The sequence below is a fragment of the Enhydra lutris genome, unplaced genomic scaffold (genome assembly GCF_002288905.1).
Source record: "Enhydra lutris kenyoni isolate GAN:26980312 unplaced genomic scaffold, ASM228890v2 scaffoldscaffold2, whole genome shotgun sequence".
Lineage (NCBI taxonomy): Eukaryota > Metazoa > Chordata > Mammalia > Carnivora > Mustelidae > Enhydra > Enhydra lutris.
In genome coordinates, this window is record NW_019154086.1 from 22,723,000 (window position 1) to 22,740,920 (window position 17,921).

Genomic DNA, 17,921 nt, shown 5'->3' on the forward strand with positions numbered 1-17,921 from the left:
GAGAAGGGTCATTGCTAAATGATGACATTGTATATGGAGTCCTATTCTTTTTTTTTTTTTTTTTAAAGATTTTATTTATTTATTTGACAGAGAGAGATCACAAGTAGACAGAGAGGCAGGCAGAGAGAGAGAGAGAGGGAAGCAGGCTCCCTGCCAAGCAGAGAGCCCGATGCGGGACTCGATCCCAGGACCCTGAGATCATGACCCGAGCCGAAGGCAGCGGCTTAACCCACTGAGCCACCCAGGCGCCCCTGGAGTCCTATTCTTTAAACTAGTTAACAGGAAATTAACATTTATTGAGTATAAATGTGTTATAATCACCTTAAATTATCCCGTGTGGTTTGCATAAATTATCAGCTAATCCTAATAACAGCCCTAACAGTTAGTTTGCATTATCCCTATTTAGAGGCCTAATAACTGAGGCTGAGGCTTTGAGCTCTAACTGTACAACCACACAATCCTCCTGGTACAATGTGTGATGTGCATAATATAATGGAATGAGTGAATTAATTCTCTTCCCAGGACATAAGTGGGAACCACTGATAAAATGAGCATTAACTGTGTGGTAAAATTCAATGCATGAGTGCTTTTAAGTTTGTGTAAAAGATCACATACTTTCATTGTACATTGAACTAATTTATTAAACCTGGAATATAATAGAACTAATAAACACAAAACACATACCAATCAAGGCATGATGCTTTTTGAAACACATTAGAAATTTTTAATAAAAATAAATTTCTCAATTTTAGCCAAAGGTATGGCAAAAATTGGTTTTATTTTCAAACTTAGATCAATGAACAATCAATAATAGAACTGTCCAGTATATTATATAATTGCTCTTTTCTGTCAAACTTCATAAATTGGGAGTATTTCTCAAATCTTCTCCCAGTGCATATTGGCATTATTAATGCACAGAAAATTATACAGTTGATTGTGTATGTTACTTTGGGAAGAAAATTTGTTGTCTTTGTTTATGGTCCATTTGCAATTCCATATTCTAGGATATAAAAAAGATTTATTTTGGTATTTATCAGTCAAAACAGTTTCCTGTTCCTGAAAAAAAATTCACTAACTCATAAGAAAATACTCTGAGATTCAACTTTATAATGTTTTAAACATAATATAAGATAATAACATAAATATAAGAGGCTCATTGATGTCATTATGTAACAGTTTTGAAATAAAAAATCAACATTGACTTATCGTTCAGAAACAGTTTGCAGTTTGGCTCAAATGGAGTGTTTTTAGGATCAGATTTCTTTCTCCACACTTGAAATCTGGGTCACTGAAAAATTTCCATCTCTCTAAACTTTTTGGACTAAAAATAATTTAACAAAGAAAAGAATGATGGACTTCTGAGTAGTTCAAAGGGCTGGATACCAATTATTTCTCAGAAAATTAAGTCAATTAATTAAAAACCTAGACCAAATTCTATTAAACACTTGATTACTTAGTTTTTGCACACATAATACCTTGGTTCATCTTTTTTTTTTTTTTTTCAATTAAACCTTTATATTTTTAGAGTAGTTTTAGACTCATGACAGAATTAAGGGGAAAGTAGAGAGATTACCGATATATCCCCTACCCTGAAGCATGCCCAGCCTCCCCCTTTATCCACATACCCCACCAGAGGGGTATGTTTGTTACTGTTGATGAACCTACATTGACATATCATAATCACCCAAAGGCCACATTTTACATTAGGACTCATTCTTGGTCTTGTACATCCTATGGGGTTTGGACAAATGCATGTTGACATCCACCACGATGGTATCATACAGGGTGGTTTCACGGCCCTGAAAATCCTCTGTGCGCTGCCTATTCATCTTCCCCACTCCAACCCCTGGCAACCATTGAACGTTTTACTGTCTCTATGGTTTTGCTTTTTCTAGAATTTCATGTAGTTGGTATCCTACCAAGCAACCTTTTCAGATCGGCTTCCTTCACTTAGTAGTATGCATTTATGTTTCCTCCAGGTCTTTTCATGGTTTGATAGCTCCCTTCTTTTTATGAGAGAGCGCCGAATCCTAACCACTAGACCACCAGGGAGGTTGCTCCCTTCTTTTTAGCACTTTTTAACAGAATATTCTGTTCTCTGATGTACCACTATTTATTCATCCATTCACCTATTGAAGGACATCAACTTGGGTGCTTCCAGGTATTGGCAATTATGAGTAAAGCTGCAATAAACACCCTGAAGACCTAAGTTTTCAGTTCATTTGGGTTAATACCAAGGAGCATGTTTGCTGGGTCAGATAACAAGAATATGATCAGTTTTCTAAGAAACCACCAAACTGTCTTCCAAAGAGGCTGTATGATGTTACATTCCCATCAGCAACGCATGAGAGTTCCTGTTCTGGATCCTTGTCGGCATTTACTCTTGTCAGTGTTCCAGATTTTTGACCATTCTAATAGGGTGTGTAGTGACATCTTGATGCTTTAATTTGCATTTCCCTGGTGACGTATGATGTGGAGCTTCTTCTCATAGGCTTTGTGCATATCTGTGTACCTTCTTTTGTGAGGTATGAATATGTACACTGGAGGCTGAAATCTTTTTCCACTCTGTTCAAGTCTGCAAAAGACCATGAAAGTGTCTCCAGTATTAATTTTTTGGGTTATAAATAAATCTTAGCAAGTAGGCAAACTCACAAATACAAAAATTGTGCATATTGAGAGTATTATATATATTTTTAAGATCTTACTTATTTGACAGAGAGATCACAAGTAGGCAGAGCAGCAGGCAGAACGAGAGGGGGAAGCAGTTTCAATCCTGACCTGAGCCAAAGGCAGAGGCTTAACCCACTGAGCCACCCAGGTGTCCCTCAGATAATAATAATATTAAAAATATAATATTCTCAGGGCGCCTGGGTGGCTCAGTGGGTTAAGCCTCTGCCTCAGGCTCAGGTCATGATCTCAGGGTCCTGGGATCAAGCCCTGCATTGGGCTCTCTGCTCAGCGGGGAGCTTGCTTCCCCCCCTTCCCCGCCTGCCTCTCTGCCTACTTGTGATCTCTGTCTGTCAAATAAATAACTACGTTCTTAAAAAATATATAATATTCTTATTATGAACAGTTTTTATATTTGTGAGTTTGCCTACTTGTTAAAATTTATTTATAATCCAAAAAATTAATACTGGAGATACTTTCATGGTCATTTGCAGACATGCACAGAGTGGAAAAAGACTTCACTTCAATGTACATATTCCAGAGGGATGTCAAACAACATGATACTCTGCCTTTTTATTCTAGCTCTCATTCTGCAAACAAGTATCTTATTTGTGGTCTACTTAGGGCCAGGTTCTTTTCCCATTTTGTGTTTTCGTTGGCGACTTCACTGTTTAAAATGGCCCCCAAGTGTGGTGGTAAAGTTCTGTTTAGTGTTCCTAAGTGCAAGAGGCTATGATGTGCCTCATGGGGAAAATATATGTGTTAGATAAGCTTTGTTCAGTTGGTCATGAATTTGGTATTAGTAAATTAACTATATTAAATTAAGTGTCTTTCAATGGAAACCCACAAAACAAATTTATGAATTGATCAGATGATGAAAATATTGTGACCAGAGGCTCATAGAAACATAACTCTATATTTCCTCTCACAACTATAGTTCCATATCTACTAATATAAGTATTTGCAAAGTCTTTATAGAGCATAAATACCACTAATAACAAAACTCAATCATATATGGTTTCACTGTCATGGTGTATTTACGGAAGTGGACTTCGTGCTTTCGGATTAGTTTCAGTGTCATATAATTTTACTGGCCATGCTAAACTCTGTTCACCCATCATCTGTAAACTACTATACTAGTTTCCTACTGATGCTATAGCAAATTACCACAAACTTAGTAGCTTCAAACACACAAATGTATCTTATTTTGGAGGACAGAAGTCCAAAATGGGTTTTATAGGGCTAAAATCCGCCTGTTGTCAGGACGGCCTTCCATCTGGAGGCTTTAGCAGAGACTCTGTTTCCTTGTCTTTTCCTGTTTCCAGAGGTGCTTGTACTCCTTGGACTGAAGTGCCACATTATTCCGACTGCTGTTTCCATCATCATTTCAAAATCTCTGACCCTCCTGCCTCCCTTTTCCAGTTATAAGGATATTTGTTATCAAAAATGTCAGATTGGGGGCCCCTGGGTGGTTCAGTTGTTAAGGGTCTGCCTTTGGCTCAGGTCATGATTCCAGGGTCCTCGAATTGAGCCCCGCATTAGGCTCTCTGCTCAGCAGGGAGTCTGTCTCTCCCTCTCCTACTCCCCCTGCTGTGTTCCCTCTCTTGCGGTGTCTCTCTCTGTCAAATAAATAAATAAAGTCATTAAAAAAAAAAAAGTCAGATTGTAGCCCTGCCAATTATATGCTCTCTGGTCCCAATTAACTTAAATAAAGTCCTGTTATAAAGTAAAACATGTTTATTTGTCTTTGTGTCTTGGAAGAATTGATGATTAGGTCCACATCTGGGGATGGGGCAGTGCTCTGGTACTTATGGATGTTTTCATGGTTGTCTTGTTTTTATTCCTATTTCTAGCCCTCAGACCCATGTCAAACCATTTGCATGTCCAGAGAAGAGTTTATGCAAAGGATGACAGAGATTGTTGGTTGGGGCACAAAGGAAGAATACGGAGAGCTCTTTGACAAAGCGGATGTGGCCCAAGATGGCTTCATTAACTGGGACAAGCTGACTTCATTTATACTGTTAGCACTTTATGAGAAAGATGAACAAGCAAAGGCAACTGTGGTTCCCCAGTGGAAAGACCTTGAATTCCTCCCAGTGAAACACAAGGACACCATTCAAAAAGTAATTTTCTTAAAAAGTTCAAGTCGTTATCTGACCATCAGTAAGGAAGGTTTATTGGGAATCTGGGGAGAGAATTTAAAGCTGCAAGAAACACTTCCCATCACTTCAGATACCACCAAGCTTAAACACCTGTGGGTGACAAGTCTGGTTTCTTTGGAAAATGTAAACAAGGTACCAATCTTAATAAATGAATTTACTACTTTATTTTTTAAGATTTCTTTTAAAAAATTTGTTTATTTGAGAGAGAGAGAGAGAGAGAGAGCTCATGAGTGGGGCTGAGGGGCAAAGGGAGAAGACTCCCCGCTGAGCAGGGACCCTGATGCGGGACTCAGCCCCAGGACCCTGGGATCAGACGCTTAACCAACTGAGCCACTCAGGTGCCCTGAACTTACTTCTTTAAAAGGGGAAAAATACGATGGGACAGGGCTCCTGTCACTGGCAGTGACAGAGACCTTTAATACCATGCTGTGTTTCTCCTCTGACCTGGAGGGAATGTAAGTGGAGCCAAGTGGACTGCTGGATTTCCCAGCACCCACTTGGCTGGATTTCTTGGGCACCTTTAAAGGACACAGCTGATAGTGACTCAGATTCTTGGCTTCGTCCCAAATGTGGCCATGCTGCATGGCTGGCTCGTAAGACATTTCTGACTCTCTAGTAGATTCATGGGTCTATATGCAGAGCTGAGAGGCTGTAACAACGCATGGACACAACTCAGTACAATTACAGGGAATTGCTTATCTGAGTTTAACTACTGTTCTAGTCAGTTTCTCAATTGTGATGGGGAGGGTCCACTAAGTACAATCCTTGTATGACTCTACCTATAAGTCAGATAACATATTGAAAGAAAAATCAGTTTATGAGGGGATGATGAAGCAGCTTAAAGAATCCATATTCTAGTATATGTGCTGCCGAAGCGAGCACAAGAATCCATATTCTTAGTATTTTGTATTAAGCAGATGTCAGACCTCCTATGAAAGTTTTTAAATGCACAAACAGGCAGAGATAATAGTATTAAAAACCAATATTTACCCTTAACAATTTCCAATTCACAGCCAATCTAGTTTCATCTATATCTCCCCACTTTTGAAACCCAAGATATGCAATTATTTAATCTGTAAATATTTCATCTTACTAAAAAAAGTCTCCCTTTTTAGTATAAACATAAGAGTTCTTTCACATTTAATATCAATTATAATAATTCCTTACGATCATCAAATATTTAGTCATGTCCATATCTTCTTGTCTTATAATTTTTTGATCATCTGTTAATTCCTAGTTAGATAGTTTGTTTGAATCACCATCTGAATAAGGTCCAAACCATTGTGAATTGTTGATTGGTCTCTTTTGATCTACATGTTTTTCTCCACCTCTTCTTTATTGTTGTATTGTTTTTGTTTTGTGTTTTTTTTTTTTTTAAAGATTTTATTTATACATCTGTCAGAGAGAGAGAGCATGTACAAGCAGGCAGAGTGGCAGGCAGATGCGGAGAGAGAAGCAGGCTCCCTGATGAGCAAGGAGCCCGATGTGGGACTCGATCCCAGGGCTCTGGGATAATGACCCGAGCTGAAGGCAGCGGCCCAACCAACTGAGCCACCCAGGCATCCTGCATTGTTTTGTTTTTGCTCTTGCTGTTTTTGTTAAAGACACTAGGTGTTTGTCCTTTAGAGCTTCCCACAGTCTGGATTTTCTGGACTGTATTTAGATAGAGTTGTTTAACTTGTTCACTTGTTCCCCATATTTCCAGTATATTGGTAGTCAAATCGAAAAACTTAATCAGTTTTAGAGTAGTTTGTTCTGGAATAGGGGTTCCTCAGCCAGGAGGCACAAAATGGCTGTTCTCTCTCTTCTTGGGACGTTATCAGTTATCACTGATTATTCCTTCATCTATCAATTTGTTTAGGGGTTGCAAGATGATGACTTTCTAGTTTCATGATTTCCTCTTTACAAGCTGAAATACCTCTATAAAAAATCCCCTTGTCAATTATTTAGCTATAATATAGATCAAATAGAGGCTAACCAACTAATTGACATAGATCAAACGCAGGATAAATGACTGATTCTTTACTTTTATTTATCAGCATTCAAAATCCTCTAAGGATGAAAATGGGCACTACTGTCATTATCGTTATCAGTGTCGGCAGAAACTCATGAGTTTAAACGATCTGATTTGTCTCAGTCCACCGAGTGATGAAGCCATCCTTAACATTGTACCATCTTTGGACACTGGGATGGGTGTAAGGCAGTTCTGAGTCTTTTCTGACACAACCATATTTGTCTTTGAAGACTTCTTTGCTCTCCGGTATGACAAAATGTTCTAGGATCATCTTGCCTATTTATTCTGCCACACCCAGAATCAGCCATTTCTCCAAAGACCTGGGTTCTTTTCAGTGGGAAATGGTATGCTCTAATGCCTTGAACATAAAGAATCATCATCATTATCATCATTCATTTCCTAGGTGACATGCCCTGCTCTATTAATCTTCTCAAGGTCAGCATAGATGGGTATTGTTCCCACTTTAAGAATGAGAGTCTAGGCAAGGGGAGGTTGTGGAATTTGCCCCAGGTCACAAAGGGTATAATCAGCGTTGCAAGATTTGTAAACAGAGGCCGCTTGATTTCAGGATCTGTTTCAGAGTCCTTACTGCCTCTAGAGTGGTAGCTGATGTAGTGTCCAGTTCCTTCTTGCTAAGGATCTGGTGTTAATGTTAACTGTATCGATTACAGCATAGTTCAAGTCCAGAGTTTCTTTTATATCTGTGTGCAGCGCTCTGTTTTATTATCATATAATGTTTGTGTTGTTTTATTGTTATGATTATGTTGCATTATTTCTTCTTTCCAGGACTGATGACTAACTCTTAGCCTTTCCTTTGCACTTAGTCAACAAGGAAGTTTAAAGAATGTTGCTTTTTTCTTCTTTTCTCAAACAGGTTTATTGAGGTATAATTACACAAAATGCACTGCACAAATTAAAAGTGGATAATCCCAAGCAGATAGATTTTAATACATTTAGATACTGTGAAAAATCAAGAGTACAATGGAGATAATGAACATATTCGTCATCCTCCAAAGTTTCCTTGAACCTTTTTGTAATCCCCTATCTATCCCCTCCCATCTCTCCTTGTCAGGTAGTGACTGATAGACTGTCACCACATAATAGTTAGCATTTTCCAGAGTTTTATATAACTGACATTATACAGTATGTACTCTTTTTGGTCTGATTTCTTTAACTTGGCTCGGTTATTTTGAGATATATCAGTTGTTTATCTTTTTATTGTTGTGTTATATTTTATTATGTGGATATAGCACATCCTTACCAACATTTGATATAGTCAGGGTTTGTTTTTTTTTTCCCCCATCTCTTTATTTTAGCCGTTTTTTTTTTTTTTAAGATTTTGTTCATTTATTTGACAGACAGAGATCACAAGTAGGCAGAGAGGCAAGCAGAGAGAGAGAGAGAGAGGGAAGCAGGCTCCCCACCAAGCCCAGAGATGGACGCGGGGCTCTATCCCAGGACCCCGAGACCATGACCTGAGCTGAAGGCAGAAGCTTAACCCACTGAGCCACCCAGGTGCCCCTATTTTAGCCATTTTAATAGGTTCACATATTTTTTTTATCTTACTATGGTTTGAATTCACATTTTCCTAATGACTCATAATATTGAACATATATTTCATATACTGATTTGCTACCTATATATCCTCGTTGGTGAGGTGTGTGTTTAAATCTTTTGCCCATTTTATTGTTGGGTTTACTTTGTGGAGTTTTGAGAGTTCTTTATATATTCTGGATATATACATTTATCAGGTGGATAATTGACAAAATCTGTATCACAGCATGTGTTTTGTCTTTGTGTTTTCCTAACACTGTTTTTGGTAATATCATTTTCAGATTGTTCATCACTAGTGTGAAGAAGTAAAATAGATTTTTAGAAAATGATCTCATATCCAGCAACTTCCCTGAACTCATTTATTGGTTTTGATAATTTTATTGTTGTTGTTATTATTTAGGATTTTCTATGTTTAAGATCATGTCATCCACTAATAAAGATAGTCTAACTTCTTCCTTTCTCATCTGGATGCTCTTATGTCCTTTCTTGCCCAATTTCCCTTCCTGGAAATTCTAGTGTGGCGCTGAATAGTACTGGTGAGAGTGAACATCCTCATCATGTTCCTGATCTTAGAAGAATAGTTTGGTTTTGGTTTTGGTTTTTGGTTTTCCACCATTTCCACCATTAAGTATGATAGCAGCTATGGGTTTTTTGTGTATATCAGGTTGAAGAAGTTTCCTTTTCTTCCTGGTTTATTGAGCTTTTTTTTTTTTTCATGAAAATGTGTTGGATTTTTGTCTAATGCTTTTCTTGGTATCTATTGAGATAATCATACAGTTTTTGTCCTTTATTTTATTACTATAGAATATTACATTGATGATATTTGTATGTTAAAGTAGCCTTGCATTCTAGTATAAATATCAGGGTTATGTATGACGGTATGTAATTTTTTTATATGTTGTTCAATTCTCTTTGCTAGTGTTTAATTGAAGATTTTTACATCTATATTCATTAGGAAGATGGAACTACAGTTTTTTGGTGATGTCTTTGTGTGGTTTTGGTAATGAGATGGTACTGGTTTCATAAAATGATTTGGAAAGTATTTCCTCCACTTTTTTATTTATTTATTTATTCATTTTTGGGAGAGTTTGAGAAGCATTGGTGTTAATTCTTCAAATGTTTGGTCGCATTTATTAGTAAAACCATCTGGGTCTGGGATTTTCTTTGTGAGAATTTGTTTTGATTATCATTTCAATTGTTTTACTTACTATATGTCTGCTGAGAATTTCTATTTGGTTTTGAGTTAGTTTAGGTAATATTGTTGTCTGGGAGTTTCATCTAGGTTACCTACATTGTTGGCTTTCCATTGTTTATGATATTCTCTTATCATCCTGTTTTGTTTCTATCAAGTCATTAGTAGGGCACTCTTCTATTTCTTATTTTAGCAATATGTATTTTCACCTTTTTAAAAATCTTGGGTTAGCTTAAAGTTTTGTCAATTATATCATCAAATTTATTTACCCTTTTAAAAATAGTTTTGTGATTTTATCTGACTTGTGAGCGCTACTTAGAGTTTTTATCAACTGATTTTTATGAAAGCCTCTGCTTGCTTTGTAAAACATGGTTTGTAAAGTTTCTGGTATGGCTGTGTAATGCTGTCATCCTCTGTCTTTGTTTTTTCTGTGTGATTAGTCATCTCCTCTCCCACGGATGGAAGAGGTTGGCAGGTGCATGAAGTGGGGATACAGAAGAAAGCATGGTCAAATGCCTTTAATGGGAAGAATTTTTTTCTTGGTTAGTGTCCAAAGTTAGAATAAAGTGCAGTTGTGCCACCATACTGTGTTTCTGACCCTCAGGGAACAGTGTCTGCTTTGGTGCTAAGATTTGCATGTCTCCTTTGTATACCCATTTCCCTAAATTCATCAGAAATACTTTCTGATTTTCTCTTTGCTACTTTAGATAGCAGTGGCTTTTACGAGTAAAGAGATTTGTTTCTATGATCTGCTGTCCAAAGGAGAATTTCCTTGTCAATATAAACTCCAAGGCCTCAAAGGAACGCCAATTTGTATGGAATATTGGTATGACCCCCTTGATGCCAACGAATCAGTTCTTACTTTTGGGGACATAACTGGAAAGGTAAGTGAGGGAAGGAAAGATTGAACTATGGATTTAATCATCAAACTGTAGCTCGGTATAGAAATAGAATACAAAGAGTATGACCTCAGAATTTATAGATTTGAAGGCCACACATGCTGGACACGGAAAATGTGGATTAGGTAACAGTTCCTTTTCTTGCTTATGAAACCAATCTTCGTGTGGTTTTCTTGCCTATTATTAAATACCTCAAGTTATCCCTTATGACTCTTTCAAACTAATTATTCTTCTTATCATTCAAAAGCCTCCTTGTATCAGCCTCCTGGGTAGTGCTTGTTTCCTGTATCATGTAACAATGGGATAGATGCATTTGAGAAGGCAGCACAGAAACCCAGACATTGGATATGATGATTCATCTTCCTATCACATTCCACCCAACTGCTGCAAGATTATTACTTCCTGAATGACACAAGAATATGCTCATGAACTCTGAAGTAGTCTATTTTGAACAATTTCCTTTCCTAATTGTGAAAACTTTGCATTCTTTGTGTGCTTAATAACAAGTGTATCATAAAAGCAAATAATGAACTGCCCTTGGTAATTGCTTTACCAACATGGTTTTTGTTCTGTCTTTACTATAACTGCCTGCATCCTTTAAATAATACTGAGGAAATCCCGTTAATTCAATATCTATTCCTTATTAATCTTTTAAAAAACATTTTTTTTATTTATTTGACAAAGAGATGGAGAGTGAGCACAACCAGAGGGAGCAGCAGGCAGAGGGAAGAGGGAGAAGTAGGCTCCCCGCTGAGCAGGGAGTCTGAGGCGGGGCTTGATCCTAGGACTCTGGGATCATGACCTGAGCTGAAGGCAGACACTTAACCGACTGAGCCACCCAGGCACCCTATTCCTTGTTAATCTTAAGGAACATCAGATCTTTTACAACAATTACACTGCCCATGTTTGTTTTTCTTTTAACATCTCATTTAAGGTTCAAGCAATTGCTTTCACGATGGCCTTGATTTCCCTGTTTGAGCGTCCTGCTAGTGCACACGAAGATGAGGAAGGCACTGTGACCATTAGCTGGGCAGAACTGCTCTCTGGATATCACAAATGTTGCTACACATTAGAGCATAATCTTCATGATGGAGACTGGGTCAGGCAAGGTACTGAATTTGAACAGTAATCAAAGAAATAGTCACCTTCAACTTCCACATTTATATTCGTTGATGAAAATGTTTGCCACAAAATGTTAGTCTCAAAACCAGTTATTGGTTGTCTGGAGGTTTTGGCCTGGACAGTCTGTTAGCTCCTGAACACTAGCAGGAATTTTTTCTTTTCTTTTCTTTCCTCCTAAAATGTAATGCAGTTAATTCAAGAGAACTGTGCACTCAAAACATCTCAAGAGAAGAGAGAAAATGGTCACAGAATCCATTTAACTTCAACCCAGCTCTGATCCTAAAATTCTCCTCTGGTCACGTCTGGGACTGATTAGAGACTGTAAGACGTTCCCTCAAAATCACTCCTTTGTTTTCTTCATGTTTTCATGAAAGTGTATTAGTTTGACTATCTTCAAAATGGATCTTCTTAATTTTCTTTTTTTTCCTCTTTGCTGATATAATGACTGAGTTCCTCTGATCTAGAGTACTTGAGCAGTAGCTCTCTGTGTGATAGGATTATGTTATAAAATAGCATCTATGGAAAGCTAGAAATTTCATAAAACCTTATCACCAGAGAGATACAAAAATATATCTAATTTTTACAGAATTTGCATGTGATGGTTCATATGTGCAATATTTGCTCTGATATCTCTTTTGGTCCAGACGCTAATGACTATGGTCATTTTTTCACTTCTAAATTGCTACATTAAATTGTGCCCATTGAAAGGAATGGAAATTAACAATCTCTTTGACTATTATGTCATAGGCCTATTCCTAATATACTTCGAAGGGGGAGGCAGTCAAATGGACCCAGCTGTTGGCACTTATTACCATCTTTGTGTAACATCCATGACCCACACAGTAATATCCCACGTATATACAGAACTATAGGATCTGTATTTTTTTTCTTCAATATACAGCATATCATGTCTTTCTACTTATCCTTTAGCTCTGGCATTATATTGATGTGGGAAAAACAAAAGATGGTATTTTTTGTTTATCTACTATGTGTCACAGGCACAAAATTATGTGTTAATATTTGCACAACAAGGAAACAAGAATTATAGTGCTATAAGCTGTACGGAACTATTGCAGCTCCTTCGAAACAAGCATGGTAATTGAAGTATAGTTGACACACAGGGTTCAATTAGTTTCAGGTGCACAGCATAGCAATTCCACAAGTCTGTGTGTTCTACTGTGTTCACCACAAGTGTAGCTACCTTCTGCTACCATACAACGCTATTACAATATCTTTGACTTTATTCCTTATGCTGAAACTTTTATTCCCATGATTTATTCATTCTCTAACTGGAAGTCTGTATCTCCCTCTCCCTTTCACCCATTTTGTCCATCCCCCACCCCCAGCAAACTTCAGTTTGTTCTCTGTCCTTATGGATCTGTTTCTGCTTTTTGTTTGTTTATTCATTTGTTTTATTTTTTAGATTCCACATTTTAGTGAAATCTTATGGCATTTGAGTTTCCCTGTCTGATTTATTTCACTTAGCATAATATCCTCTAGGTCCATCCATGTTGTTGCAAATTGGAAGCTCTCATTCTTTTTTATGGCCAAGTGTTCCATTGTGTGTGTGTGTATGTATGTATGTATATACACCACATCTTCTTTATTTTCCGTATGTTATCTATTGTAAATAATGCCATAAACATAGAAGTGCGTGTATCTTTTTGAATATTTTTGGGGTTTTTTGGGATAAATACTTAGTAGTAGAATTCTTGGATCATGGTGTTACTATTTTAATTTTTTGAAGAATCTCCATACTGTTTCCCACAGCAGCTGCACCGGTTTGCCTTCCCACCTACAGTGCACAAGCGTTCCTTTTACTTGGCATCCTCACCAGTACTTGTTTCTTGTTTTTGATTTTAGCTATTCTGATAGGAGTGAGGTGGTAGCTCAGTGTAGTTTCGATTTGCATTTCCCTGATGATGAGTGATGTTGAACATCTTTCATGTGTCTGTTAGCCATCTGTGTGTCTTCTTTGGAAAAATAACTATTCATATCCCCTGTCCATTTTTTAATTAGATTATTGTTATTTTTTTTAAAGATTTTATTTATTTCTTTGACAGACAGAGATCACAAGTAGGCAGAGAGGCAAGCAGAGAGAGGAAGGGAAGCAGGCTCCCCGCTGAGCAGAGAGATGGATTCGGGCTCCATCCTAGGGTCCTGGGATCATGACCTGAGGCGAAGGCAGAGGCTTTAACCCACTGAGCCACCCAGGTGCCCCCAGATTATTGTTATTTTTTGTATTGAGTTATAAAAGTTCTTTATATATTTAGGATACTAATTCCATATTGGATATATCATTTGCAAATATCTTATTCCATTCAGTCGGTTGCCTGAAAAGGCATCTTATAGATGGTTTCCTTTGCTGTGAAAAAGTGCTTTATTTTGGTGCAAGTCCTTTAGTTTATTTTTGCAAGCATGATATTTTAATATATAAAACGAAGACTAGATTGGGTATAGTAATAAAGTAATAGTTCCTAAAATCTACTTGTAGTGGATTATCTGTTATTGAAAAGGTTGGGGATATGAACAAGCACAGTTTAAATTTAATATTATTTTTTCTGAATAGGAAATACTAAATACGAAATACTCTCTTCATACTCAGAGGGTTCCCACTCTAGACCCTGTCATAGTTTCATTGAAACCTCTCCAAAACGAACTCGGCTGTAAAGTAACCACTTACAAGTCTGTTAAGTCTGTAACATTGTGGGACAAGAATTTTTCTGTAGGTCCATGTGAACTCATTGTTCATTGTGTTTCCAAAATATAATTCTGATCTTTCGTTCCCTCATCTACTGACAAAAGAACATGGGGAACTTGGTTTAGTATCAGCACTATAATTCATGTTTCTGACCAAAGAAATCCAGCTTTGAACTCTGGCTGCTAAATCACTGAGATTAGGAATTGACTACAAAAAGTTTTACATGCAAACAAAATATCAGGGATCTTTGCTATCTAATTTGGATTACACATGTCTTAGCTCTGTCAATAAAAACTCATTGTAATTATTTTTGGAAAAATAGCTGAAAAAATATATTTACTTTAGTCAGTTTGTTTAACTTCCAGACTCAGTGTGTCAATCAATCAATAATTATTTATCTTTTATGTGCTTTAAAACTGTCTTAGGCATTGGAGACTGTAGAAGAAAGATTAATTATAGCCCTCAAGAAACTGAGGATATGAGCAAGAATAAAGGCTAATATAAAATAAATTATTAGAACATTATACAATGGTATTGAAAATTAACTACTAACCTATATAAACAAGATATTAACTCCTACAGTAATGCTTAAGCAGCAAATTTATGAGGAAAATCTTTAAGGGTGGGTGGTACTCCTTGAAGGAGGGTAGATGGAGGGAAAAAGAGAGCATGGTGAACATGAGTAAAGGGAGACAAGCAGACCTAATGATGGGTGGGGGGGGGCGAGATGGACATGGCTAGATTGGAGGCTGAGTATTGAGAAAATAAATGTGAATAGATCTAATTGGGACATATGTTGGAAATCTTGGCAGTTTGCCCAGTTTTTGCTTGCTAGAAAGTGAAACAGTGAAGTACTGAAGGTTTTTGAGGACACTTAGACCCAATGCACATGGCATTTAAGAAAGATTTGTTTGGGAGTTCTGTTTGGCATAGGTTGGAGGACAAAGAATGAAACTGCAGTCAGTTTGGTTAGTTAGAAGGCTTTTGATTAGGTAGAAATGATAAAGCTAGGAAAGAAATAAGCAATCTTCTGAAATAGGAATCTTCAAGGACTTGAGGTCTGAACATGTGGAATGATGAGTCATTTTAGCATGTTCTACAGAAGCATCAGTTTCTCTTTGCAGATCACAGATGCCCTCTTGGGCCCAATGGTCAGATTCTTCCCTGCTCCCCTTTTCAAAGTGGACTATCTCTAAAGGATCCCTTATTCTGGGATAGTCCAGATCCTGTCACCAAAGAACAGTCTTTCTCGCCACTATTGCTCCTGAAACTTCCCTTGCCTTTACCAAACTGCTTCTTCTGCTTCTTCTTCTACTTAATTCAGATGGATTTTTGCTTAGATGATTTGAAGGGTTCTCAATTTGGGCTTTGCTCCTGGCTTCTTTTTTTTTTTTTTTAAAGATTTTATTTTATTTTCTTTTGACAGACAGAGATCACAAGCAGGCAGAGAGGCAGGCAGAGAGAGAGAGAGAGAGAGAGGGAGGAAGCAGGCTCCCCCGCCGAGCAGAGAGCCCGATTGCTCCTGGCTTCTTAAGAATCTTGCTTTCATGGGGTGCCTGGGTGGCTCAGTTGTTAAGCATCTGCCTTCAGCTCAGGTCATGATCCCAGGGTCCTGGGATTGAGCCCCGCATTGGAAAGCCTGGTTCTTCCTCTCCCACTTCCATTGCTTGTGTTCTCTCTCTTGCTGTGTCTCTCTCTGTCAAATAAATAAAATCTTAAAAAAAAAAAGGATCTTGCTTTCAGATGCTCCTCAATCTGTGAAACGATCCTAAAAATTTCTGTACCTGCGTAAGAACTTTTGTCCTGCCTGTCGTAACTCTTTCAAACCCATAGGAAATTTGGATGCCTCACATGCAAACCCCATGTATACATAAACTGAAAACTGAAACAATCTTCTTAGAACATACAATAAGTCCTTTCTTCTCCTTACCTAACACATGGTATATTGTTTTGTCAGTTTTTCCCTTTCTCACTCATTTTTAGCAACTTACTTTTGATGTGCTTCAGTTTTCTTGGTATATGTATGTTTGTGTATTTATTCTGCTTGGTATTCATTGAGATTCTTAGATATATGGTGCTGTGGTTTTCATTAAATTTGGAAATTTTTCTATTGTTATTTTTTCCATTTTCTGTCCTCCTCCCCCTTTTTTCCCTAGGACTCCTATTATATATATCTTAGATGTTTCATATTACCCTACAAATTATGGAGACCTTATACATTTTTATTCAGTCTTTTAAAAAATTGTTTTAAATCACTGTGCTTTAGGTTACCTAGATTTTATTTCCATGTCTACAAGTTCCTGTTTCTTTTCTTCTGAGATGTTGCAAAGTGGTTTCAAAGGCTGAGGCTGCCTTTCTGGTTCCTGTGGGGCAGACTGCCTCAACCCCTAGTTCCCAAGGGGTGAGAGTTCTGCAGAGAGTCATGGTGTGGCCACACTCAGAGGAGCCAGGGCAGCAGTGGGTCACCTCGAAGAGCTGCAGCATGGGTGGGGTCACTGTCACAGTATGGATAGCACCCACCAAGCCATAGGGGTAACATTGCCACTCCAGTGGATTTGAAAGGCAGAGATCAAGCCAGAGAGGATTATTGTTGGCTGTTAAGGTTTAATGGAGTTCTTCCGGTTAGACTTTGTATTTCCTTGTTATCTATTACCCCTTTCTTCTTTCCTATTTCTCCCTTTTGGAATGGGAGTTCCTATCACATGCCTGTTCCACCATTTCTTCAGGAAGTAGACAACTTGTTTGATTTCCTAAGTTCACAGCTTGGAAAGGAATTGTCCTCAGGATGAATTGTATCCTAAATCTTATCCTTACCTGATTTATTTTAATTTTTATTATTATTATTTTTTAAAATTTTATTTATTTGACACAGAGAGAGATCACAAGTAGGCAGAGAGGCAAGCAGAGAGAGAGGAGGAAGCAGGCTCCCTGCAGAGTAGAGAGCCCAATGTGGGGCTTGATCTCAGGACCCGGAGATCATGACCTGAGCCGAAGGCAGAGGCTTAACCCACTGAGCCACCCAGGTGCCCCCCCCCCCCCCGATTTAGATGAGACTTTGAATTTAGACTCTAGAGTTGATGCTGGAATGCATTAAGTAAGACTTTTGAGACTATTGGGTGTAATTTGCATTTGAAAAGGGCATGGATGGGGGGAGGGGCAGAATGTTATGGACCAACTGTTTGTGTCCCCTCCCAAATTTGTATGTTGATATTCTAACCCCAGTATGATGGGATTAGAAGAGAGTGCCTTTGGGAAGTGGTTAGGTCTGGAGAGTTTAGCTCCCATGAATAGAATTCATGTCTTATAAGAGACCCCAGAGAGTCTCTTGGTTCTTCCTAATGTGAGGACACAGCAAGAATTAGGCCACCCATGAACCAGGAAATGACCCCTTACCAGGCACTGAATCTGTCAGCACCTTGATCTTGGACTTTCTAGTCTCCAAAACTGTGAAAAATAAACATCTATTATTCAAGCCACCCAGTCTGTTTTATTATAGCAGCCTGAATAGACTAAGACCTTGGATAAATACTATTGAAAAATATTGCAAAAGAAAAGGGAGATACCAAAAGAAATTCTGCTAAATATTAGTAGATATGAATTTTGTTAAATA

General features: G+C 37.8%; 1 protein-coding gene across 1 annotated transcript in view; it reads left to right on the forward strand.

The window, feature by feature from the left end:
* LOC111151782 (WD repeat domain 49) overlaps nucleotides 1-17,921 on the forward strand; it is a 129,083-nt gene that overhangs the window by 15,521 nt on the left and 95,641 nt on the right. Inside the window, exons 2-4 of the mRNA XM_022509984.1 lie at nucleotides 4,521-4,961; nucleotides 10,297-10,473; nucleotides 11,423-11,597. Of these exons, the coding sequence (XP_022365692.1) occupies nucleotides 4,521-4,961; nucleotides 10,297-10,473; nucleotides 11,423-11,597 (793 nt within the window). The remainder of the gene's footprint in view (nucleotides 1-4,520; nucleotides 4,962-10,296; nucleotides 10,474-11,422; nucleotides 11,598-17,921) is intronic.